At 38.2% G+C, this 25,750-nt stretch overlaps 1 protein-coding gene across 8 annotated transcripts in view; it reads left to right on the forward strand.

The window, feature by feature from the left end:
- The window catches only part of PARD3 (par-3 family cell polarity regulator), a 581,236-nt gene that overhangs the window by 458,781 nt on the left and 96,705 nt on the right, over positions 1-25,750 (forward strand). For 5 of the 8 annotated variants that reach the window (XM_063303440.1, XM_063303442.1, XM_063303441.1 and 2 more), the window contains 2 exons: positions 602-703; positions 9,289-9,537. In XM_063303440.1, coding sequence (XP_063159510.1) covers positions 602-703; positions 9,289-9,537 — 351 coding nt within the window. The remainder of the gene's footprint in view (positions 1-601; positions 704-9,288; positions 9,538-25,750) is intronic. The other 3 variants (XM_063303447.1, XM_063303448.1, XM_063303444.1) reach the window with 1 other exon arrangement.

Raw genomic sequence — 25,750 nt, forward strand, 5'->3', positions numbered from 1 at the left:
CCATACTATATTAATTTGGCCAGAATTGTTCTATAAGTGCAACTCATAGGTTAGATTGATCCTTATATTGCCTATGTTCATACTTTCTGCAAAAGTTAGAGTAGTTTTTACTGTATTCTCAAATCATCTCTCTTAATAACGGCTTATACTGGATGAGGCCTTTTTATCTTTGGAAATAGAGTGGCATTGTATACTTTCAGGACATACTTTGGTAGCACAAAGTTAATGCTGATGGGAGCTGAATAAAGTATCTGTATTTCAAACACATATAAGAATGGTGTATTCCTCAGATGTTCAAAGAGAGAGATTTAACCCCTGTACATTTTGCTTAATTATAACTGCCTGTTGCATTCATTTGTAAATAAGGATGGTAACAAAATACTTGGTTGCATTTAATAAAAGTCTCACAGTGGTGTCAATATAAATGTAAGTATTTTCAACCATTGAAACTGATACTTGTTTGACAACTGGCATGATACTTCACATCCCATTATGTGAGTGCCATCTTGTACTGAGGACATAATTTCCTATGCCAAGAATAGAAACCTACAAAACTATTGTTCATTTTGACAAGTTAGAACTTTTATTTTGTTATTAACAGGTTTGGCAAACATCGAAAAGATGACAAGATGGAGAAAATAAAAGTGCAGGAAGCTGTTACTTCAGAAGAGGAGAGAATACGTATGAAGCAAGAACAGGAGAGGTAGACTTGAGTCTTTTGCTTAAAACTTGGTAGAGAATCTTTTTACACATGGTATTTTTAGCTACAGAGTTTTCATTCCCTTGGAGTACATTTTGGGTCAAATGACTCAGATACAAGTATGTTTTCTAGAGCTCATGTAACTAATGGAAGGAAGCAGAAGTTATATTCTATGTAACATATAATATGACTATATTCAGAGGCTGTTATGGCAACAAGGCATCTGTTTTTTAATTTTTTTTTCTTTAAGGAGGCACATGGAAGTATGCCTGTACTAGAATTGATTGTGTAGACAGTTTTGAAAATATTAATATTTATATGAAATTGAAATATATTTTGTATCTTTTTCCCCCAAATACCTTTCCATATCTCCGTTTGTTGGAAGTTGATTTTATACTATGTCATAATTTGAATTTTAAAATTGATCACTGGAAATAAATATTGTCACTGGAGATCAATCTTTTCCTGTTGTCCATGTAGTGTTCTATAGATTAAATACTTGGCTATAAAGTAACGAGTGATTCTTGCTGCAATGTTTTCCTCCAGGTTTTTTATTTTGATCTTCTTGTCAGATTTTTGTTAATCCAGTTTCATGTAACTTTCTGCTTAGTTTTTCCTGCCATCAATACATTGACTTACTGATTTACAAACATTCCAGTGTGCACACAGAACAACCTTTTACCATATGTTTTTACATTCACTACACTTAGATGGGGCTATATGTGTAGATATATTGCAGAGACCAGAGAAGCTTAAATAGCTAAGAGCTGTCTGTGAATCCATTGGTGTTCTTATGGACACATACCTAAGGTTGCAACAGTAACATTCATTTAATTCTCATAATACACATGTTTGAACATAGGACTTGCAAAGTGCAATATCAAATCACATTGAATTAATTTACTTTGATTAGCTTTGGAATCAGGTAACAGTTATAAAGTTCTTCTATTATGAGCACAAGATTTTGGGGTTTTTTACAGTGAAGCAAAACCCTAAGTGTGATGGCTATTTATTTTTGAAACAATTTTATTGAACCCATTAAAATCAGAACTGTACACCTATACTCATTAGAGTTTGAAACTGATAAAAAAAAAACCTCACAGTCCTTCAGTTTAGATACAGAGCAGCAATTTCAGTTAAAAGCAGTTTCTGAGCCTAGCTCACAAGTGCATACAGAGGCTTCCCTGGGAAGTGCTTCTGTGTTTGCTCCCAATATGCGCGTCTGATGGTAACTCCTTAGAAAGAGTTTTGTTTTGGTTTCTCCTTTGTTCTTAATGGCATAAACTTAATCTCTTTACTTGCCCTTTAGATTGCTATACCTTTAACAATGAAATACACTGGGGAGCCAGGTTAGGTGTAATGAATTTACTGTGTGTAGCAAAAATGCAGCACAAATCCACAGGGTCAGAGAGCAAGTGGATGTTCCATTAAAAAATCAATCAAGGCCACAATTATATAAAATTATTTTACCCCGACTCTATCATTTTAATAGTATTTTACTCACATTGTATTTTGCTCTAAGTCTTGAAAGTATTTTGTTCCCATTGATTAGAAGAGAAGCAAATTAATATAGCTTAATTTTCCACTGAATGAATTGAATTGAATGGAGCGACTGTGCAGCAACTATGCTCCCAGGAATATAAATTTCACTTTATATAAGAAGCCATTTCTAACTATTTTAGTGTTAGAACTGTAACACAATGAAACCCTTGTGGAGACATAACATTATTTTCTCTCCTCAATGATGTTGGTTATATGCAAAGGATGCCTGTGATACAACACCTATTTAAGATTGACATCTAAGAAGCAATATTTTGTGGTTTGAATGCTAAAGAATTGTGGTATTTTCAAAATATAATTGCTTCTTTAAGGAAGGCTTTAAAAAAGAGAGTTGAAAAGTGCAACATCTTACATTCCAAACCATTGTAACCTTCATTTTACATAGATATTTCCCTTGGCTGTATCTATTAGTTAAATAACTTAAAACAAAAATATGTGTGTACTGTATGCCTCTTTACCATTTATATCTATGTAGATCTCTATCTTATTTTAGAATACATAGCATTTGGTTGGCAGAAGATAGCTCCGGTAGAATACACAAGCTAGAATGGCATTACCTGCAGAAAGACTTAGATTTTGGATGAATTTTGTGGCTTCTGCATCAGTCTGTAGAAGCTATAATACTTGTATATGAACAAAATGCCAATGCATTTTGGCATTTATTATTTTAAAACACCATTTCATTTTGTATCCTGTACAATATATTTCATTTGTTGTGATCCTATTTATATTTCTCTTTGCTGTTCACAATCCCCAAACCAGAAGGGGGAGCTCTCCACATTGGTTTGCAGGAGATCTTACATTCCTACCACAATGATGGAACTAGAAGCAGAAATATTCCAAATGGAATGTCTCTCCTAATTCATAGGATTGAAAGGAATGACTGAAATAAATACTTACAGTTTTCTTTACTAAATAAGAACCCTTTATTTGTAAGTATACTTGAAAACTCAACTTTATGTTTGAAAAGATCTTGAAAATTATTAAGAAAATAGTAGTGTTCTACTAAACCATTTTTTATGTGGTACTTCAAAAATAATCAAACTCTTAACAGAAAAGTGATGTACAAAAAGGTTCCCCTTTGGAAGGAGATATAGTGCTGAGTAAGATTTTAAAAGAAAGCCAGTTTGGTATAGTAGGCATCAGGCTAGAAACCAGGAGACCATGAGCTCTAGTCCTGCCTTAGGCACAAAGCCAGCTGAGTAACCTTGGCCAGTCACTTTCTTTCAGCCCTAGGAAGGAGGCAATGGCAAACTACTTCTGAAAAGCCTTGCCAAGAAAACTGCAGGGACTTGTTCAGGCAGTCTCCGAGAATCGGACATGATCGAACGGATTTAAAAAAAAAGATTTTTAAAAATTATTTAGTACAGAGCCTCTCTGAAAGTCACATTACTGACTTTCAGTAATTATTTAGTAAATTATTTAGCCTTAGATATGGCCCTTTGCATGTTTAGCTGCTGTAGTTGGCCTATTACTGTTGGCCTAAAAGTGAAGATAGTGCAGTTAGCAAAGAGAAAGAGGAATTATCAACAAAATAAATACATTGCAATTGAGAAATTAGAATAAAGATTCTTGCATAGATAAGTGTATATTGAGAGAGAGGGAGAGAGAGAGAAAGAGAGAGTATATATATACAGTATATGCGTGTGTGTGTGTGTGTGTGTGTGTATTTATAGTGTGTGTGTGTGTATATATACACACACACATACACTATCTATCTATCTATCTGCATAAATTGAACTTAGATTTTTGCATTGTTTAGACCAGCCTTTCTCAACTGGGCTTCTTTGGAACCCTAGGGTTTCATGAGAGATCACTAGGGATTCAATGAGAGATCATCACTGGAAAAATATAAACTTTTTTTTAACTTTGCATACCACGCAATGCTAGCTGATTTTTAATTTTTCTGCAGGGGTTCTCTATGACCTGAAAATTATTTCAAGGTTTCATCCAGGGTAAAATGGTTGAGAAAGGCTGGTTTAGACTGAGTAAACATACGTATGAGTGTCAATGAAGATTCTCAGTCATCCAGGTGGAATTGTCTGTAGGTTGAGTCATGGCAACTGGATTTCTTCCTTTTTGGTTGAAACGTTTCATTGCTTGTCCAAGCAGCTTCTTCAGTCTGGGCAAAGGTTGGTAAGGGGACCCCATATATGTCTTCCAGGGTGGCTGCATTGTCTCTATACCTGAAATGAGTGTCCTTTTTCTTTCAGATGAAGGTAAACTGCTGATTCTGGTCCTGTGGTGGTGTTCCTCCTGTGTTGGGCCATCCTCTTGTTTACCTTCATCTAAAAGAAAAAGGAAACTCATTTGAGGACAATAATGTTCACATTTTGGACAGAGAAGATAGGTGGTTTGAGAGAGGGGTTAAGGAATCCATTCATGCCAAAGTGGAAATCCTTCCCTCAACAAAGGCGGAGGCCTCAGACACAACTTGTCCCCCATTTTTCATGCTGCTCTTTCATTAATCCCCAGGAAGATTAAGACCAATTCACAAGTTCACCAGGAAGGCCACTCTTAACAATCACTTGGGGATGAGCAAGGGACTTAGGAGTAAGACATCCCAAAGACAGTCCACGCCTCCACTGCACAGTTAACAAGCCATTCAGGTGTAGGGACAATGCAGCCACCCTGGAAGATATATATGGGATTCCCTTACCAACCTTTGCCCAGACTGAAGAAGCTGCTTGAACAAGCAGCGAAACGTTTCAACCAAAGAAATCTAGTTGCCATGACTCAACCTACAGTCATATGTATGAGGGTAAATATGTACCCATGTGTCTGTAGCCAACAATAGCCAACCAGGGCTAATCGCAAAATGCTAAACAGACTTCGAAATGCATGGCCTATAGGCTAGATTGGGAAGTGAAAAGAATGTCCTAGAAGAAGGCAATAGCTGCTAAGAAAGCTAGTGGGAATCATGCTCAAGACTTGGGAACTTAATGCTAGACAGACATAGGCATATAATTTGTTGTAAAGACCTGCTCATTTTGTAACACTAATTTTCTGTGCTGTCTGTTCTCCCATAGTTGGAAGACCTATATTTTTAGTAATAATACAATTGTTCTTCATATTTCTTTAGTTCCATTAAAATTTCCATCTTTTTTCTCTAGCAAAGTATACTAATGAATAGAAATGTTACAACAAGAATAGAAGTCTTGTGTTTTCTCTTCATCATGCATCATCCATTTTAATTAGAGGAAAGGGTAGTGAGTATAGTGACGAGTGTGGAATTAAAATCATTAATTGATGTCAAGCTGAAGAGAGGCTGCTAACATGAATTTAGTGACAGCAGGAAGGAAATTAACCTTATTACTTTATTTAGAGCATCCGTTTATTTAATATTTTTGTCTATGCAAATCCAAAGTGCTTTATTTATGACAGTGGCAAAGGACAAATAATTAATTAAACTGAATATTCATTATTTCAGAGCAATGAATCTTAGAAATCATACATTTTGAAAACATCCATTAAAGTTGGGAGACACATAACTTAATATGCTTAGATTTTTATTTTCTAAATGAATAGGAGTCAATACAGTTTACTTTAGTTGCTCTATATGTAAAGAAAACCACCTGATGCAGATATACATCAAATGACCCTTCCAGTCATTATAACATGGATAGTAACAGAATAGCTAGCTAACACCTTTCTTCCAGTTTTATGCATAGAGGCAAAGGAGATGACTGATTATGTTCACTTCGTCAGTGAAAATTTGGTCAAATAAGAACAAATAATTAATGGAAGGGATACTTATTCTTAAAAAGACAATAGCACCACTTTTTAGATAGTTGCTGACCCAAGAGGTTATGATAAAAGAATAGAGTATTGTCTTCCAACGAAGGCCATCTGGAACTATTAAAGTGTCAGATGGAGTCAGGGTGTCAACAGCAAGATGCTCTGTGCATTTCTAGAATTCCCAAGCTTCCTATATTTTTGCTGGGAAATTGGCATTCAGTTTCTGTGAAGCACAATATTTTCATAGTTCTTATAGTCTAGATAAGATTTGATAGTAGAAGGAACTCTGCTGTTGATGTTAAACTTCTGACTTTTAAAGGACATAGTAAGTTTACTGAATTCAACTGAACACACATTAATTAAAAATTGTTGGCCAAAGCATAAGCGAACATACATTGACCAGAATTGAGAAAAATGTTGAAGCTCAATTAGAGTGACTATCTACAACTTCAGATCTCATAAGACTTGAGGTATAAGAGAGATACATTATTTTTTCAGATAACTATGTTGATTTAATGTTATTTTGTTAAAATAGTACATTTTAAAAACCTGCTAGCAGTTTTATTCAATAGAATTATGAAAATTAAAAACATAACATGGACTCAAATCTTTGAAAGCCATACATAAGTCTAATGTTAATCACTGTCAGGTCTCCTAGTCTTTCCAGCCCTTGATTTATGGAGAGAGCAGTGTGGCCTAGTAGCTGGTCAAGAAATCTGTTTGATGTCTTTGTTGGGCCAGAAATCTGCTACTGAGAGAGTGCTCTGTAGATGGATATGCAGAGCTGGACTGGAGTCAAAAAGGAAGGGTAAAGGATTTAAGGAAAAGTGCCACAGCATCAGGGATTACAGAATCAACTTAATGATAGTCTGGCTAGTAACCAAGAATGATGAGAAGGGACAGGATGTATTGAACAAGTTGACCTGTCTTGAGATGGAGGAAAGAATGGGCATCCATCAGCATAAACAGACATTTTCAGTGAACCAAAAGGGTTGTCTGTCTGTCTTCTTTTTGGTGATTATGTTTCCTGGCCAATTAGGAATTAATTTTATATAAATCAGAATAGAGCCAAGTTGGATGCCCACCTTGAGAGCTCTCTTCAGATGACAGACACACATGGGGAAAACCTTATAAATCCCAGCTCTCTTTTCAATAGCTTAACTGATACAAATCACCTCTTTTTTTTCCCTACAAAGTAATAAGAAAATTTAAACACATGATTGCACTTATAGTTGTAGATTAATTTTTAGAAAGAGTTAAAGGTGTTTTGACCTCCCAAACCATTTGGAGGACAACGGTTAGGCATAGTACTCTATAAAAAGCCATTTTGTACAATTTAGGTAGGCAAGTGTGTGCAGTTTATAATTTTGACATTTAGTTAAAGCTACAATACACAACCCATTCTGCAAAGTTTTATATTAATATGATATTTACTTATTTATTAATTATATTTATATGGCCACCCATCTCACAAAATGTGACTTTGGGTAGTGTACAAACAATAGTATCATAATGAAACAATCTTAACTTGACATCCAGTGATTTCCATGAGCAGACTTGAGCCATTCAACATTGGTCCTTGCATGGCTGCTTGTTGTATTTTTCTCACTTCTCTTTGGGCAGTAAGCTTCTTTACAATAATGATGTAGAATAGATTTCTTGAACCTTAATCTTTTATCTGAAATTATGACTTTGTATCCTACCTGGCTGTGTTACTCATGTAAGATATAAATGGCTGGTTAGTTTTGCCCTGTTTGTTTGGATGACACCCTTATACATATAGAGCTAAACTATAGCTACTGTTTCAGTGGAGAAACATAGCCAAGACTGGATTATAAGATTATTTGCATGGTAAGAATGCAATGTTTATAATTTTTTATGATATCCAGTGCATAAAGTTCATGTGTATGTGCATGTATGCATATTCACGCACCGACCAAATATACCCACATGTATTTTTACAGTAACATTTTCCACATAACTTGTAGCATACGGTACCTGAGGTTACCCCTGAATTACAGGACTATAGATTAGTAGAATCTTACATTCTTAGAATGCCTTACATGAAGAAGGTACTAATGCTGGAATCTGTAGTCTCCAGTTAAGAACATGTATGAGTTAGTGAAAAATACCTCTATCTGAAAATTTGCCAACACTGTATTGGCTGATAAATGCCTGATAAAATATAAGATTGCTCTTCTGTGTTCTCATATATATAGCTTCCTGGGTTCCCATATTCTTTTCACTTGAAAATATGCCTATATAACATACACTGTTGGAAATACTTTCTGATATCCATATTTTAAACATGCAGCTATATGCATAAGTATCTTGACTGTCCACCGACAGGAAGCTCTGGCGTGGACTGGTCCATGAAGTCACGAGTCGGAAGCGACTGAACGAATAAACAACAAAATCTTGACTGTCCATCCTCAAATAGTTTGCTACTGAAAGGGAATTTCCAATATTTCTAGCCACAATAATATAATCTTTATTAACTATTAAATTACATTCATATAACTGCAATACACAGTTCCCACAATCCTTTATTTCATTATAAGTAACATGTATTCAATAACATGATTATAAGATCAGTGAATGAGATACACTGTTTTCAGTGATTCAGTTGAAAGTGTTCCATTTAAATCAGATCAACACAGTCCTGAGTTCTTGATAAAAACCATAAAACAGAGCAGTTGAAAGACTTGAAACAATCTGAATGAATAAAGAGCAGAGTTAGGGCGAATACAAGATAAAGCCATAAGCATATCCTTTTAGTACTAAAAGGTTGTGGCAACCATTGAGATACAGTGTGATATCATTATAGTGTGGAATATATAATCATGCAAACAGAAATGATTAATAATTGCTATGTGAAATGGTCTCAAAGCACTCATAACGTTATGATTCATGTCCACATAGGGAAGAAATATTCAGGGGTTCTTGTGCTAAAGTAATAGTCTAGTTTAAAAAAAAATCTTGTGTTCAGTAATCCAGTGGCCTGTTCAGTGCATAATTTCTAACTAGGCCCTCACTAATACCAGCTTAGCAATATGTAAAACTTGCAGAATGTAAGTGGCAAAGCACCTCTTATATCTGTTATGTTAATTGGTCATTATTTTTAAAGAATAAGGAATTGCACTGCAAATCCCCCATGCATTTCAATACTTCAGTTTAATATTTGGTCCTTAAAACTACTTTTTAAAATTTAAATTTCACTTACCCATGAATTGCAATTATTTTTCCACTCTATTTTCAAACCTATTTCTAGCCTTATTTCTCATTTCCAGAATACAAGCCAAGACCCGAGAGTTTCGTGAGAGACAAGCCCGGGAACGAGATTATGCTGAGATCCAAGATTTAAACAGGATGTTTGGATGTGATGGTGACTCAATGTATGCTGGAATTTCTTCATATTCCCCCATTAATAGCAGCACAATTAACAATAGACCACAGAGCCCAAGGGAAGCATCGACAGTTGAAGCATTATATGCCCAAGTAAAGAAAGGACGCAATTCAAAGTCTTCACCTGCAGACAGGTAGGCACCAAACCAGACTTTGGTCAATATTCTGCTTCCAATGTCTGGTTTGTAAATTTTCATTATTATACTTGGCTGTGGGAGGTGATTGTTCGTCAGCTGTAAAGCCAGAACTACATTTTATTAATGGATTTTTAAAAGCCTTTATAGAGAAAGATATTGAATTTACACAAATCAAGTCATAATGGAATGAGCAGTATGATCTTTTCAGTTGATTTTAACACAGTTCATTATCTTCTGGAAATGCTTTTAGATTCAAATTGCACTGTTTAGCATAATTCAGGTTAAAGTCACATTTGGCTCAGCCTCTGCTGCTTCAGTTATCAGACATCCTAGAAATACCCAGAGTCCGTCCTCTAACTACCCAGAGTCCCTCCTCTGGGGGGAGATGGGTTGTAGCAAAATTTGTTGGATGGATGGATGGATGGATGAATGGATGGATGGATGGATGGATGGATGGATAAATAAATAAGTACATTGAGGTGTTTGTGGGCATTTTTGCCATTGATTTAATGGAAGGTGCTAGAATCTATGGTGGTGGCAGAATTGGTTAGGCTATTCTTTGGTCATCATAAATTGGGAATCAACAGGCACCAAACTAAGTGTCCTTGTCAGCCCTTCAACCCATTTTAAATTTAAAGGTTTGGAACTTGAGCCAATAATCATTCCTAGGCTATACCATGGCCAGCTTAATATGTTGGATTTTTAAACTCTTAATAGCCTACTGTTGATTGGCAATCTTCTCTGATTTAATTTGATGTATGTTTTTTATTCTTTTACTTTATTTATTTATCTAATTTATCCCTGCCCATCTCCTCCCGTCGGGGGACTCTGGGCGGTTTACAACAATCGATTAAAAACTATAACCATAAATACACAGTATAAGATACAGTAATAAATAATATAAATAGAGGTAAAAATAAAGAATCCAAGTGGTGAAGAATCTAAAACAGTCCAAGTGTGGGAGGAGTGGTCTATAGCAACCATCCCCATGTAGATCTATTCCTCTCTCCACCCCAAGCGAGGTGGCAGAACCAGGTCTTCAGACTCTGCTAAAAGGCCAGGAGCGATGAGGCCAATCTCACCTCCGGGGGCAGCATGTTCCACAGGGTGGGAGCTACTGTAGAGAAGGCCCGCTTCCTGGACCCCGCCAGATGAAATTATTTTACAGACGGGGTCCGCAGCATGCCCTTTCTGCACGATCAGGTGGGACAGGTTGATGTAATGGGAAAGAGGTGGTCCCTCAGGTAACCTGGCCCCATGCCATGTAGGGCTTTAAAGATAATAACCAACACCTTGAATTGGACCCAGAAGCAAACTGGTACCCAATGCAGCTCATGCAGAATTTTTTAGATTGCTTACCCTAGCAACAGAACACAAAATTCTGGAAATAAATTTTCTATGGTGGCTGGTTGACACATGGAACTAAAATGTTAAGATGACAAATCCCTAAATACTTTGTCCTGACCACTATCTGTTGTCATTATAGCCTTTTATTATTTCTAGTATCAGAGGCATTATGCCTATATCAATCACTATTGCATTCTTCTTCTGCTTGTAGAATTCCTATCTAATTGGTCACATTTGGTCAACACTGAGAGTTTGGTTTGATCCAGCACTGTTTAGTAAAAGAATGTCATGTGATTGTGATATATCTAAGAAATGAAAAATACAGAACATGGTATCTGTATTCTTTAACTCTCAGAATTTTCAATGTTGGAATTGAAGCTTATGAATCTGGAGAGCATCTAAGTGGGAAAAAGATAATCTAGGATAAAATGCAAAAAAAATGAGTGCAGAAAACTAGTAGAAAAAGTATGAAAAACTAAGAAGGCATAGCAGGAGGTAGAGAATCTGCTAGATTCTATTGCAACTTTGAAGGAAATTGATAGTCTGTTATCATATGGAATGCTACAGGTTGTCCACCTGTGTAGTTTAGAGGCAAAATATATTCTTTACATGCCAAAGTTCTAAATTCAGTCCTAGATCTCCAATAAAAGATTAATAGTGGTAGGAAAATGTCTGACACTTTGAATAACTGCTTTTATTGCTAGAGTTATATGAATCAGTGGCCTGGTGGCATAAAATGGATTTATACTGTTACAAGATGATGATAGACTGCTTGCTTTGCTCAGTATCTGGTCTTAGGAGGGGGAAATGGCTTTATTTCTTGATAATAAGTATTAGAATATGACTCCAAATATTCTGTAGACCAAATCAGTAGTCAATAATATTGTTTGAAATCCAAGCTTGTTTTCAGCCTTTCATTACCAACATTGTTCTGCTTTCTTTACCTATTATTCTTGATATGAAAAGAAACGAAAGCACCACTCACCAAGAAGGAGGTTATAATTTTTAATGCATACCACAATGTGTTAGAGATATGTGTAATGTTGTGTGGGTAATGACATTTGGACCAAAGATTGCTTTCACAATTTTCATCTCAACAAAACAAAAGGGAATCCTATGCAGAATACAGACCAGTACTGACAAAATCTATGTCACACCTTTCCAGATTTTCAGCTGTTGTACCTATGTGAGTGACAACAAATATTTGGTTTATTTTGTTTTATATTGTCCTGTTCAGACTATGAGACAGCCAGGCAGAATTACAAAAGAAAGTTCTTTATTTACAACCAACTATTTACAACAGAAAAGAGTCCTTATTAATAGGCAATATAATTCAATCAAGTCCACCCAGGCAGTGGAGGAACACAGGGCAAGGCTGCCAGGTCAAGAGTAGAAGGAGATTGTGGCAACACAGCAGGACAGAACTCGGCTAACTCTCTCACTGAAGCAGCAAGACCGGCTGTGGCTAGGGCCCATGGCAAGGAGGTAGCTTGAGGTTTGATTGCAGGACGCGGCATGGAGGTGAGGCTAGGCTTGACCACGGAGACTAGGCAAGACTTTGCTGGAGCGACAAGACAAGGCTTAGGTCTGGAGACAAGGCTGAACTTGGCTGGATTGGCAAGACAAGGCTTGGAACTGGAGGTGAGGCTGGACTTGGCTGGAGTGGCAAGACAAGGCTTGGAACTAGAGGCAAGGCTGGGCGTGGCTGGAATGGCAAGAGGAGGCTTGGAATTGGAGCCAAGGCTGGATGTAGCTGGAATGGCAAGATGTGGCTTGGAACTGGAGGCAAGACTGGGCTTGCCTGGAATGAGACGAGGCTTGGAACTGGATACAAGGCTGTACTCAGCTGGAGTGGCAAGTCAAGACTCGGGACTGGATGCAAGGCTGGACTCGGCTGGATCAGGGTGCGAAGGAGGTAGGTCCGCGTTAGTAGAGGGAGCTGGCACTGATTCCATGTCGGCTACAGGCAAGGCTCCGTTTCCTGGGGAGGATTCTCCTGTCAAAGCTGTTAGCACAGTAAAACGGTTCTCTCCGGCAGTTTGCTCCTGGCGCTGGTGCCTTTTTATGCCATCCTTTTTGTGCCGTTTCTCCTCTGTAGCCAATCGGGCTGCCTTTTGCTTTGCGCACTTCTCCGCTCTCCTTTCTCGCGCACTAATTGGAGGATTCAAACCTCCCTCCGGATTCTGCCCAGTCGGCATCCCCGAATTCTCCCGCTCTGCTGAGTCACGACTAGTTTCTATTTCCCCAGCTCTTTCCCGATAAGTTTTGTGTTCCCCTTCTGGCTCCAGATAAGTTTCGTTTTCAGAGTCAAGGTCAGACTCAAACCTCACATATATGCATTACCTCATTTCAGCAGTGGCTCAAGTAGTTCTAAAAACTCAGAAGGCCTCCTAAGATGCATTTGAGAGGCCTTCCCTCATACCACATGGGTATGTGAGTGGGCTGCTTTTGTTTTCTGTTTTACGGTTCAGTGAATGATACTCTCTTGGCATCCTTTCTTTCCTAATTGTCATCCATATCTCAAATCTGTGCATTTTTTTTTAACAAGGCAAGTTTAATGAAAATTCATATATTTGGATCCAAACTAAATTAGTCACACTTAAGGCCCATTGAAATCAAAATGAAAGTTAATCATGTAATAGAGAAAAATTTTACTGGACCATTTGTTAAATATAAATGAGTATTTTTTTATTATGGTCACTGACCAGAATTGCAAACAAAAAGACATTAAAAATAAAAATAATGTAAAAACTAAACAAGATGAAATTGGTGGTAAGTTCATCAGTGGGTAATAAAAGTCTGCCTAATTTTACAGGCAGTATAACAAAATTTAGCTACGTTCTAGAAGACTGAATCATACTGATCTGATAACATAAAAAAGATCAGAATTTCCCAGGTGTTTTACCAGGTAAGGAGTTATAAAGCAGGTCCTTGAGTCCATATAGAGGGTATAGTTTCAACAGCCCTTGTCCCCAGGGGCACAGCTCATAGGGGACTTTTTTTGTATCAGCCTTCCAAAACTGCTGTGGGGAGAGCACTGAAACATGCTAAAGTCAGTGCTCTTTGGAATTTGGAAACAGTTATGTGGTGTAAGTATCTTGCTGGTTTGTAAAAAGGGGCTTGACTGCTGAGAAAAACATACTTAGGTAGAGCAGACTGGTCCTGTTGGGCTTCCAGGTCTTTGATATGTTGTTTAAATGTGCTGAATGCACACTCAAAACCCATCATTGGGAACACCTCCTGGAAAAGCCAAGATGGTTATGTTTTTGTGAGATTGTCCTGAACCATATTGATTTGTAGATGCCCTCAGTAAGGAAAGAACTCAAACCTGTGGGAAGAACAGTATCTTCAACCAATGTGCCAGGTTACAGGTCCATGCACCTGTTTTGACTTTAGATAGTCTTGCCTCCCTCCTTAATACTACATTTGGAACACAATAGGTGACCTGGAATATAGCCCTTAGGAATTTAGATTGGACCCTTTCAAGAGGAGTAAAGGAAGTGTAAGGTCCTAGCTGGGCACTAAAATTAGTTGTGCATGAGCCTTAGCTGCATATAGCTTCAGTCCTGCTGGGATATGCTGTGCTCCTCTGGTAAAGTCATTGCCTGTAAAAAGTACCAAAACATCACTAGATATCTTTTGGAGAAATTAACAATGATTGCATATTATCGCCTCAAAGTAAAAAGTATGGTGTGGGGGGGATTTCCAAAATCCTGTCATCTAGGATGGTCTGCCATTGTTTCTAAAGTACTAATCAAAAGATTAGCTTCAGGTTCATCACTATTTCCCTAGAATCATGTAGAACTCCATATAGAAAGTGGTTTGGGGATACATAGCTGTGTTTTTCTCTGATAGTTACTTGCATCTTCCTTGCAGGTGTTTCAGAGAGAGGGGAATGCGGGGTGGAGAGAGGGGGGGAGGGAGAGAAAGCTGGATGGAGTTTTTAACTGGTTTATTTTCTTCTGCCATACCAAACAATGTCTGGGGAATTAATCCTGTAGCAAAGATTTTAGCCAAGCTAAGAAATCTGTTGCTGGCATGTTTTACATCATGTGGAAGAAAACACAAAATTGATCAGTAATGGCTATGCGGTTCTGGTTTTGTTTTTTCTTTTAGATGGCAGGGTTATTACATAAACATGTGATATACATATACCAACACGTGTGTGTGTGTGTGTGTGTGTGTGTGTGTGTGTATGAGCTACCATACAGAGAAAGACTTCCATGAAAAGACAGCTGTTAATGCACGTTTATGGGCTGTTGCTATGACATCACTTCCCACCAAGAGTGCATTGTCTTCAAAAATTGGAAGGAAAGGGCCATTGTGCTGCTTAAAACCTAAATAGCTTCAAAATAGTAGGCTAGAATCCCACAACTTGCTTTGGACACTATAATGGAAGAGTAAATACCATAATCATGTGCTTTCTGCATTCGCTGTGCCATTAAAAAGATACCCATCAGGGAAAAAAACTTCTTTGTGAAATGGTTTCTCTTCCATTAAAAGTGGAATCAAGTTGTATCTCGCACAAACTCAGCTGCAGAATTTTTGGTCAAGAAGGATGGAGAGGGGAGAAACTCCATCTTATTTATTTTTAATGCCCATATTAATGGGCTGACATAAAAAAGTGACTGGTTAATTTTCTATTAACTTTTATTTACAGCTTAACACAACTTCTGAGAGGAATATGATTTTGTATAATTTAGAAACATGCTGGGAAAGAAGTATGAGATTTGTTCTCTGAAATCTTTTTATGAAAAGGAATTTTTATAATATAAAATAATATTTTATGGGAGCTGAATGTATTATATGACAATTTTCTTAAAATTGGAAATTAACATACAATTATATTATTTGAAGTTTCATTCATATCAATTATTTTTAATGTCTAAGAATAATTCACTGTGTATATTCTAAGTTTTTTCCAAACATACCTTAGGCTGAAAGGTATGAGGTAATACTCATGATAACACTTTTCTGTAGATGTTTAAAAAAAGATATTTCTTGAAACAGAGAGGTTGACATTTAAAAGCATAGAGTTAAAAGGAATCATTTAGATCATTGACTCCAACCCTAGAAATCAGAAATCCAAAGTAAATCGTAAAGCTGTGGATTTGTTAACTTGTATTCTGTACTGTGGTAATTTATAGATTCTCAATGGTTAAGCTTCTTGAAGTTGAGTTGGCTTTTGTTCTGTAAGTTCCTGCATAGAAGAGCACTAATGGGACCAGTAGAGCTTGTTTTCTCTCAGCATAATTAAAAATGAAAGCTGTATCAGTTAGCTGTATGTTATCTGTGCTTCAGAGCCTTGGTAGTAGATCAAATTAGTCCCTCAACTATCCCAAGTCGAGGCAAGCTCTCCCAGGCAATCCAACTTCTTTCCTTTAAAAAACAATAGTATTTTATTTTAAGATGCTCTATAATAAGGCAGATGTCTAACATAAGATAGCCATTAATATTTTAGGAGTGAAGTATATCTAGCATTAAAAATATATATGTATTTGAATGTATATTTAGCATTAAGGAAAATAATTTATGAACCAGATTTTTCAAATGAACTTACTTTTTCCAGTCAGCATGGAAATAGGAAACCTAGCATATCATAAATTAGGGTCTGCCAGATATTGTTTGCATCCAGTTTCCCTCAGAAATTTCAATCACAAGAAGGGAGAAATGAACCTTTTTTTTAAAACATATGTCTTAACTCATAAGCCTTTTCTTCCTTTATAAGCCCTTTCTTTTCTCTTTCAGCATTAAGGTGCCAATTTATTTGTTATTTAGCACACATACAAATAAGTTCTCATTTAAATATTACTTAAATCTTTATTTTGAACTTCCCTTAGAAAATATGCACTTTTTCTCAAAATCTGCACTGCACATTTAAACTTATTTATCTCAAAAATGAAGGCCCTTTAGAACTAATTTTAGCCTTTGGCCTGCTCTATAGAAAACTTTCTTAAGCCCTTCTTGAATTGTTCAATGTTGTTGTTGTTGTGCTTTAGAGGCTACCTAGCCTTCACTTGAACCCATCCATCAAATGGGAGCTTTCCATTTTCCAACACACAGGATGAACTGCTCTTACTGAACACTTCTGCTCACATTCAACTGGAAATTACCTTCTTTTAGCTTAAGACTGTTGTTTCATTTACTATAGTTTATGAGGAAAGAGACCAGACCTTGGCCTTCTTCTGTGTCCTTTCAGGAACCTGAAGATTGCTATCATCTTCTTCTCAGAGATCTTAATAGGGACAGCACTAAAGTGCTGTTATCCAGTATAGCAGCCAGCAGAGAGGTATTGAGACTTAAAACCTTGGTCACGATCACTCATGCCTTGGTCACTTCCCAGTGGACTACTGCAACATGCTGTACATGGGGCTGCCCTTGAAGACCACCCAGAAGTTACAACTACTCCACAGTGCAGTGACATGGGCAGTGTTGGGCACCCCTAGGTTCGCTTATGTTACATCTCCGTTGTCTGAGCTGCACTGACTCCCAGTTTTTTTTTCAGGTAGAATTCAAGGTACTAGTTATCACTTTTAAAGCCCTACATGGCACAGACCAGGTTATTTGCAGGAGTGCCTCTCCCTAAGGGTATCTGCCCTTTCTACCAGATCAGATAGAGTGGGTGCACTCAAGGTCCCTTGCCTGAAATGTTGCCTAGTGGAACCTAGGAAGTGTGTTTTTTCTTTTCTTTTTTTATATAATATTTTTATTAAAGATTACAGTTATACAGATAAAACTAATATAAACTACACAAAATAAATGAATTTAAAAAAATAGAAACTGCAGAGGGAAAAAAAATAATATAAAGAGAAAAATAGGAAATAAAAAAGAAAAAGTAAGGATATAGAAATAAAAGAAAAGAAATAAAAAAAAGAAAAAGTAAGGATATAGAAATAAAAGAAAAGAAATAAAAAGAAGTGACTTCCCCCTTCATCACAAGTATAAATAATGTTAGTGACTTATCAGCTTCTCTTAAAATATAACAAATGATCTCTTCATCCCAAATCTCATCTCTTATCTAAAAACAGATTCTTAAAACCTTATGATTCAGTCCTGGTCAGCAAAAGTCCATTAAGGGTTACCAGAAATAACAGCACAACTATTTTAACCATAATCAAATAAACCCATTCTGTATTCCTTCCTTTTACTTCTAACAGACTTGATCTTTAATCCCCTCAAATAATGTCCTAGAGCTTGCTTTATTTTCATTTTTTCTTTATCTCTTCTCACAAAGCCGTTCAGAACTTTAACAAGTCTCTTTTCTAAATCCAATTATAAGAAAGTTATCCAAGTTGCTCTTTTGGTTTACCATTTGTATATTCCTTTTAATTATTAAAACTTCAGCCAGTTTCATTTGTAAATCCAGTGTAGCATCTTTTTCCATATCATTCTTATAGCCTGTCATTTTTAAATCCATTTTCAGATTGGTCTCAGTCTTGTCTGGTAAAACTTGTTCCTCTTCCAAAACATCTTTTAAAGACAGTATGTCTATAATGGCAGACACTTTTAAAGTTAAGTTCTGGATCCATTGCTCACTATATAAATATCCTCCAATACATCCAATGTTAAAATATTTTGCTCCATTCTGTGCTAGTAAGTCAAATTTAAGTGTTCTTCCCCTGTAATTGTAATCTTTAGTTCCTTCTGGTTCCCTCTAGTGTCTAATGTTCAAATTCCCATCCTATCATGTTTTATTTTAAGAATTCAAAACAACAGCATTTTCCCTTGGGAAGAATTCTTATGATTAATTTCAAAATCTTATCTCGAATCTATCTGGACCCTTAGTCCATTTATAACTTTCCAAAATCAATGTTCTAATCACCCTTTTGCTGTTTATTCCAAAACAAAACAAAAAAATATATTTTTTAATGTCCTTAAACTTACCTTTAAAACTTCTTTTGCTAAAGATTAAAGTAAACTCACCTGGTGCGGGTTGTCAGACTTGTCAACCGGAAGGCTCTTAATAGTTGAAAAGTAGTTGAGAAGCAAGTTCCAAAATGATTAAGAAATGAGATTCAGCAGAACTTTGTGTCCATAAGGCTACATTGCAGCTGTGAGTTGGTGGGAATCCCTTGACTCCCAGCCACTCCACTCATGAGCTGACTGCAGAAACCTCAGTTCCTGCAGTTTACACACTAGGAGCGGCTGTCTGGACTGCAAGTGGGCGATCTCTTCCTTATCCAGAGAAACTTGGCTGGCCAGAAAACAGTCACTGTCAGTCTGGTCACTGACCTCACTGCAATGCCATCTCCGCTCCTTTGGAGACATACAGTTTGCCACGAATCCTCACCAGAAGCAGAGGCGTGTTTTTTTTCCATAACAGCCTCTGCCCTTTGGAACACCCTTCCCCCTGAGATCTGGCAAGACCCCACCCTCTAGCCTTCTGGAAGGCCCTAATTAGCTGGCTCTTCCCCCAAGGGCTGGGATAGGGTGAGGTTGGAACTTGAAGATGGTAGGGTTGGCTGCATCAGGTTTTTGCTTTTACAGGTTTAATTAGTTCTGTTTTGTTTTCATTGCCATTGTGAGCTGCCCAGAGTTGCGTTTCTTAAGATGTGTGGCCATATAAGTCTTTTAAAATGAATGAATGAATGAATGAATGAATGAATGAATGAATGGCAGCCTAATAAGTAAATAAATGTTGACTAGACTTCTACCTTAGCTACAGAGCTGCTGCTTCTCTACCTCACTATTTCTCTCACCTCAGCCTCTCCTGCCATTTGTTGGGGGTGGGGGAACCAGCAACAAAGAAGCCATTTTCACCATTCATTCCCCCTTTTCTTGCCACCCATGGGATGAGAGAGAAGTAGAGCAGAGAGGTCTTTTGGGTGTCAGTTCCTCCAGCACCTTCCCAAAATGGCTCTTCACCAGGCAGTAAACTGCTTGCCTCCTCCCCATGACATAAAAAGACTTATTTTATACACATAAAGGTTTTGGCATAATGGGAAAACCTTGAACTCTCCTCTTTCCAAAAGGCAAATGGCCTTGAAAATCAGGGGCCAGGAATCAGAGAGGGCCATGCTCACTGCTGCCTCAGATGGCAGTTGGAACAGGGCATGCTATCTCATTAAGAGGCACTTCAGACAGACCTGGCAGTAGACTTGTGACAAAGCAAGCTGGAAAACACCAATTTAAAAAGTGGAGTATCCATTCACGACCTCTAAATCAATTTGCTGAAGGACAGCCAGTCTGTGGTTAGCAGGTCAACGGAAAGAGCCCTCAGAATTCTGTTCTCAAGCTTGAGCAAATGCAGTTCCACAAGTCTTTCCTCAGAGGACTTTATCTTCTTTGGTGCCATTCCTGTTTCTCAGAATCCTCCCTAAAATATGATACCCAGAAGTGGACATAGTACTTGATGTAGGATCTGACAGCAGCAGAATATAATAGAACCATTACTTCCTGTGTTTGGAAATAAAACTTCTAATGATGCAGCCTAAAACTGTGTTTGACTTTTTTGATGACTTGTCACGCAGCTAAATTATTTCAGCTTGTGATCATGTACAATTCCAACTTCCTTTTCATAAGTACTTTTGCCAAGATAAGGATAGTCCATCTGGACCTGTTCATTTGGTTTATTTTTCCTAAATGAACTTCGCGTTTATTCTGTTAAGTTTAATTATGTTTTCATTCAGCCCACAGAAGCCCTTGGGTTCCACAAAAACTTGATGGGGGTCCATGAGACTAGGGGTAAATAACAGTTCACTCAAACTCAGCCAGTTTTGCCTCTTGATCAGAGGTTCCAGGATTTTTTTTTAACAATTTCCATAGTGTGAAAAGGTTTGAAAAATCCTGTCCAAGGATATTAGCTATCGGATTTAATTTGTGGGACCAAATTCTGTAGCTCCATTTAATACTGCCTTCCAGTTTGCTCCCATTTTTTTCTCCAACACTGTCTGGGAGAATAATAGGGGTTGATGGAATTTTCAAAAGAAGTGAAGAACATTGAACATTAAAAGGAAACAAATCAAGTAAATTAAATTAGTGGTGGAACCATGGGCACAGAGTGGCCACTCACAATCTGATCCAAAGCCATAGCCACTCTGCCATTCCAAGTAGTCGCCAAGGCTTCGGCTGCATCGTGTAGCAGACTATCATCTATCAGTTGCCTGGGGTGGGCCAATCTAATAGGACCAGTCTCCCTGCAGAGTGGGGTGGCACCAGAGAACTTGAGGCTCACCAGGGAGTGATCTGACCATGGCAAGGGAGAAACCAATTTCTCCCCCAAATCCAGAACACCCTGCCACTTCTCTGACAGAAAAAACAGGTCAGGTATGTGACCACTATTATCCATTGGGCCCTGGATGACTTGGGACAGGCCCATGAATTCCCGAGCTGTCTCCAGTCCCGCACCCAGGGAAGGCAAGTTAAAGTCCCCCAAGACCAAAGCCCAGGGAACACCACCACCAACCCAGCCATGGAGTCATGAAGCTCAGGCAGGGAGGTTGCTATGCAGCAGGGAGGATCTCACCTGGCAATCTGAGGAGCAGTGATCTTGCACCTGGCAATCTGAAGAGCATGCATCCCAAGTATCTTGGATGATCATTGTCACCCCAGCACCTCTACCCTGGTGTCTTGACTGATGTCCCACGTGGAACCCAGCCAGGCACATCTTGGAGAGAGGTATCCCCCCCTCTCCCAGCCAGGTCTCTGTAATGCATGCCAGGTCAGCCTTTTCATCAATAATTAAGTTGTGAAGAGGGACCTTACTGCGGACCAATCTGGTGTTTAGCAGCAGCAGCTGCCGACAACCCAGGGCCTTGAACGTCTGCCGTCTGGGGCCTGGGAGTGGGTTCTGAGGGCAGGAACATGCCAAAGGAACAATATACCTGTGGCCTGGCCCCCATGAGTGGCCTGTCCCCCTCTCCCATCACAGGTCCCCCTACCCATCACTACTGGAATCTTACAACCTGCCCTCATCTCTTCAGAGCCCTCCCCCCTTAAGGTCCATGTCCAAGCTTGCACCACCCAACTCACTCACACAATCAACAACCAACCAACCAGCTCCCTAATGCCCAAGACACTTCTACAAGGCCCTCAATGCCTCTAGTCAGTCAGGGACCCACCTCACCTGATCCCATTTACCAGCCTCACAATGCCTTCAGCCAGTCCCCTCTCACCAGACTGCTTGTGCACCCAATTGCACAAACCCAATGATCCAAAAAGCCCCCCCCCTCCCCCAGCTCTCACCCACAGGAGGTAGGCAAAATCAGTCCACGACCCAAAAAGAGAAAGAAAGAAAGAAAGAGTGCTATTGCAAATACAGCTAGTCAGCCTTCCATTTCCTTGGAGAAATTAGAATTCTCAGTTGATTTAAAACTTATTTTATATGCAGTTTAGGGCTTTTATATATTATTTTTCCTGCTGTCTGTATCATGCACCAATAACCCCTTCATCTATTCTCAGTATAGATTGATAAGACCTGTTTGCTGTTCTGTAGACTCAGTGTAAAAGGAACAATTGGTACCTCTAACTTTAATGGTCTTAGGTTACTACTTACCCTTCTGCCAGTATGGATGCAATAAAAATCCACTTTTAATATAAATTCATGAGGATTTATGCAGAGCCGCTAGCATGAGGTATATTTGCTTTGACCCTATTTAGTGTTTGGGTTATGATTTTTGAGGTGCTGGGAGAAGAAATCATAAGTTTTATTTAAATGTTTTTGAGTCTCCATAGCAGGACTAAAAGCTGATATGACAGCAAGATCTCTTCTAATAGCATTTTTAACTGTGGGTTTTTTTGTTTTTTGTTTGCTTTTTTAATGGTTTAATAGAGTTTATTTTATAATCAAAGGACAGACAACTGTTGGTTTGTTTTTATTTTTTTAAGCCTAGTTCTTTAAGACATACTGTAAATGAGAAAATGTATGAAGAGATAACAGAGGAATTGTCTTCCAAGGGTAGGTTTCAAAACAGGAAGAGAATGGGGGGCCCCACCTGAAGGGTAACCTACAGATGGAATAACGGAAAGTCATTTAACAATCATTCTTTGTTGCGAGCTAGCAATCAGTTCAGTTTACAAATATTTTATTTAAGGGCAGCAGCTATCAGCAGTGAGCCAAGGGAGTTCTGTAAAGTACGATTTGTTTTTAGAAGCAAGTCAGAATTTGTCACCCTTAATGGGCGCAATGCTGTGATTGGTATGCAGAAAAGGAAAAGCCAGGATGTAGAAGAAAGCAGCATTTGTTTTTTTCAGGTTAGGAATGGAGTTTGGTAATATAGAAGATCTTTTGATCTAAAACACTATCTGGGGTACAAAGGGAATAGATTTTTGCTATCTGAATTTATCTGGGTATGAATTCAAAAGTCTTACCAACCACTGAGCTGGAGAAAGACACAGTTCTGAAAAAAAAATATGCATGTGCAATTTGAGAACGTTGTTTAGTTCATAAAAACTGGGAATATCTGTCAACATCTGACTGTATCTTCTAGGAAGCCAGTTTCTGTAGAAGTTTCATTGATCATCCCTGATTTCAATTTTTAGGCCATTTTGACCTAAAATTTAAAATAATCCAAAAGCATATGAACTTAAAGCAGTATTGCTTACTCAAAATATTTGTCAGTTTTAAGAACAATTCACCTTTCAATATAGATATTATGAGAGCTATAGACATTAGATGTTATGAAATTACTTGCTTGTCATGTTTATAGACCAGTTTTCTTTTGTTAAATTAAATATATACATTAAATTTACTGACTCATACAATGAACCATAATACAGTGTATTGGGTTGCTGCATGTTTTACAAACCACAGTGTTTGATTTCATACATTTCACAAGCCAAAACCCAGACAAACCATCTTAGTGTGATATGGGAAACCAAAATGCCTGGTGGCTCTCAAAACTTAACAGAGCTGTTGAAACTGAAGAAACTTTATCTGGTCTACAACAAAATTAATTTGTATGATTCTTGAGTCAGAACTGCTGTGTTCTTATTGTACAGCTGGTACAATCCAGTGCTGACATACCTACTAACCTGTAGAATATCTTCCCATATAATAAAATGGAAAGTCATCAAAATGTGCTGTGTTTCTATCTGCAGCATGTTTGATTCAACAATTGATGTCTAGAACTTCTGCTGAGTATATAGTCAGGCATTTGGGAATTTTTTCCTTCTGTGTTTTTTAGCAAAGGAAACATAATTGTCAGAAATTCTGCTATGCTCCTGTCATTCTCTTCAAAAACCTGTCACATTTGGCAAGCAGAGTTGCCGGCCATGTTAGACATGCATATATTTGGTTTAGAGCAGAACTATCTAGTGATGGATAATTTTGCTTCACTGGACCCTAAATATCTGCCTTTCAAGGTTCTTAGCAGAGCTCCTGTTGCCTTCATCTCCTAAGTAATGGCTTTACATTGTTGGTGAATATACAAAGTATCATTCAGAGGAATTATGCTTGGATGTGAATTTTTAGTCTTGGTTTAGTGACACAAACATGAATATTAAAAGCATTAATTTGTAACTGCAACAGATACTACTCTGCAAAATATTATATAACAGGAATGATTGAGCTGAACTTTATATACAGTCATAACATATATGTGCTATGAAGTAAGTGATGTCGTGACCACCCTTTCTGAGTGTCTGAGGGCTGTTGGGGCCTGGATGGGGAACAACATGCTTCGGCTAAACCCTGGTAAGACGGAGTGACTGTGGATTAATGGCTCTTCAGTATCTGGGAAATTATCAACTTTAGTTCTGGATGGGGTTGCACTGCCCCCTTCAGACCCGATGCGTAACTTGGGGGTCTTCTTGGACTCACGACTCCTGCTCGAAGAGGGCCTTTGTGCAACTTCGTGTTGTGCGCCAGTTACTCCCCTTCCTAGAATGAGAGGCCCTTTGAATGGTCACTCATGCCCTGGTTATCTCCCATATAGACTACTGCAGTGTGCTCTACATGGGGCTACCCTTGAAGAGTATCCGGAAACTACAGTTGGCCCAGAATGTGGCTGCGCAAGCAATCTTAGGTGCCCCAAGGGTGGCACATGTAACACCTTTGCTGCGTGAGCTGCACTGGGTTCCAGTTTGCTTCCAGGTCCAATTCAAGATGTTGGTTATGACCTTTAAAGCCCTACATGGCATGTAGGGTCCAGGTTACCTGAGGGACCGTCTCATCCCCATTACATCGACCCATCCCACCCGGGCAGGCAGAGAGGGCACGCTTCGGACCCCATCTGTTAGAGAATTCCATCTGGCAGAGTCCCAGAAGCATGCCTTCTCTGCAGTAGTGCCTGCCCTTTGGAACATCCTTCCCCCAGAGTTGAGACAGGCTCCTTTGCTCCTGGACTTCCACAAGCAATTGAAAACCTGGTTTTGCCATCTTGCCTGGGGCAGGAAGGAGAGCACTCACTCTTGGGGATGGCTAGCTCCCTAGAAGGACCCTGTTTTACTTGCAGATTCATAGAGAACCTTTAGCCATTTGGTTTTTATCATATTTATATTTCATTGTGTATCTATATTTATTGTATAGTTTTATATTGTACTGTTTTAATTCCATTTTTATTGTAAACCACCCAGAGTCCCTCCTCAGGGGGAGATCGGCGGTCATAAATTTGATAAATAAAATAAAATAATAAATAAATAAATAATTGCCCTCACTATACACACTCCCGTACAAATATGGATATTTTTACTGATATGTGGGAATATAAACCTTCACTTCTATACATGTTAAAATTATTTTCATTAAGTGTATGTATTGCCAAAAGAAAGGAGTCCATGATTCTCAGCAAATGACACAGCACTCTGAAGTTGGATAATTCTGGAATGATGGAAAGAAAAAAAGAAATAATTTCCTGCTGACTTTCCTAAGCCCTGCTGTGATGAAGGATGAGGAAGAAGGAAGTCAGTCATTTATTTTCTCCCT

The sequence above is a fragment of the Candoia aspera genome, chromosome 4 (assembly GCF_035149785.1).
Source record: "Candoia aspera isolate rCanAsp1 chromosome 4, rCanAsp1.hap2, whole genome shotgun sequence".
In the NCBI taxonomy this organism is placed as follows: domain Eukaryota; kingdom Metazoa; phylum Chordata; class Lepidosauria; order Squamata; family Boidae; genus Candoia; species Candoia aspera.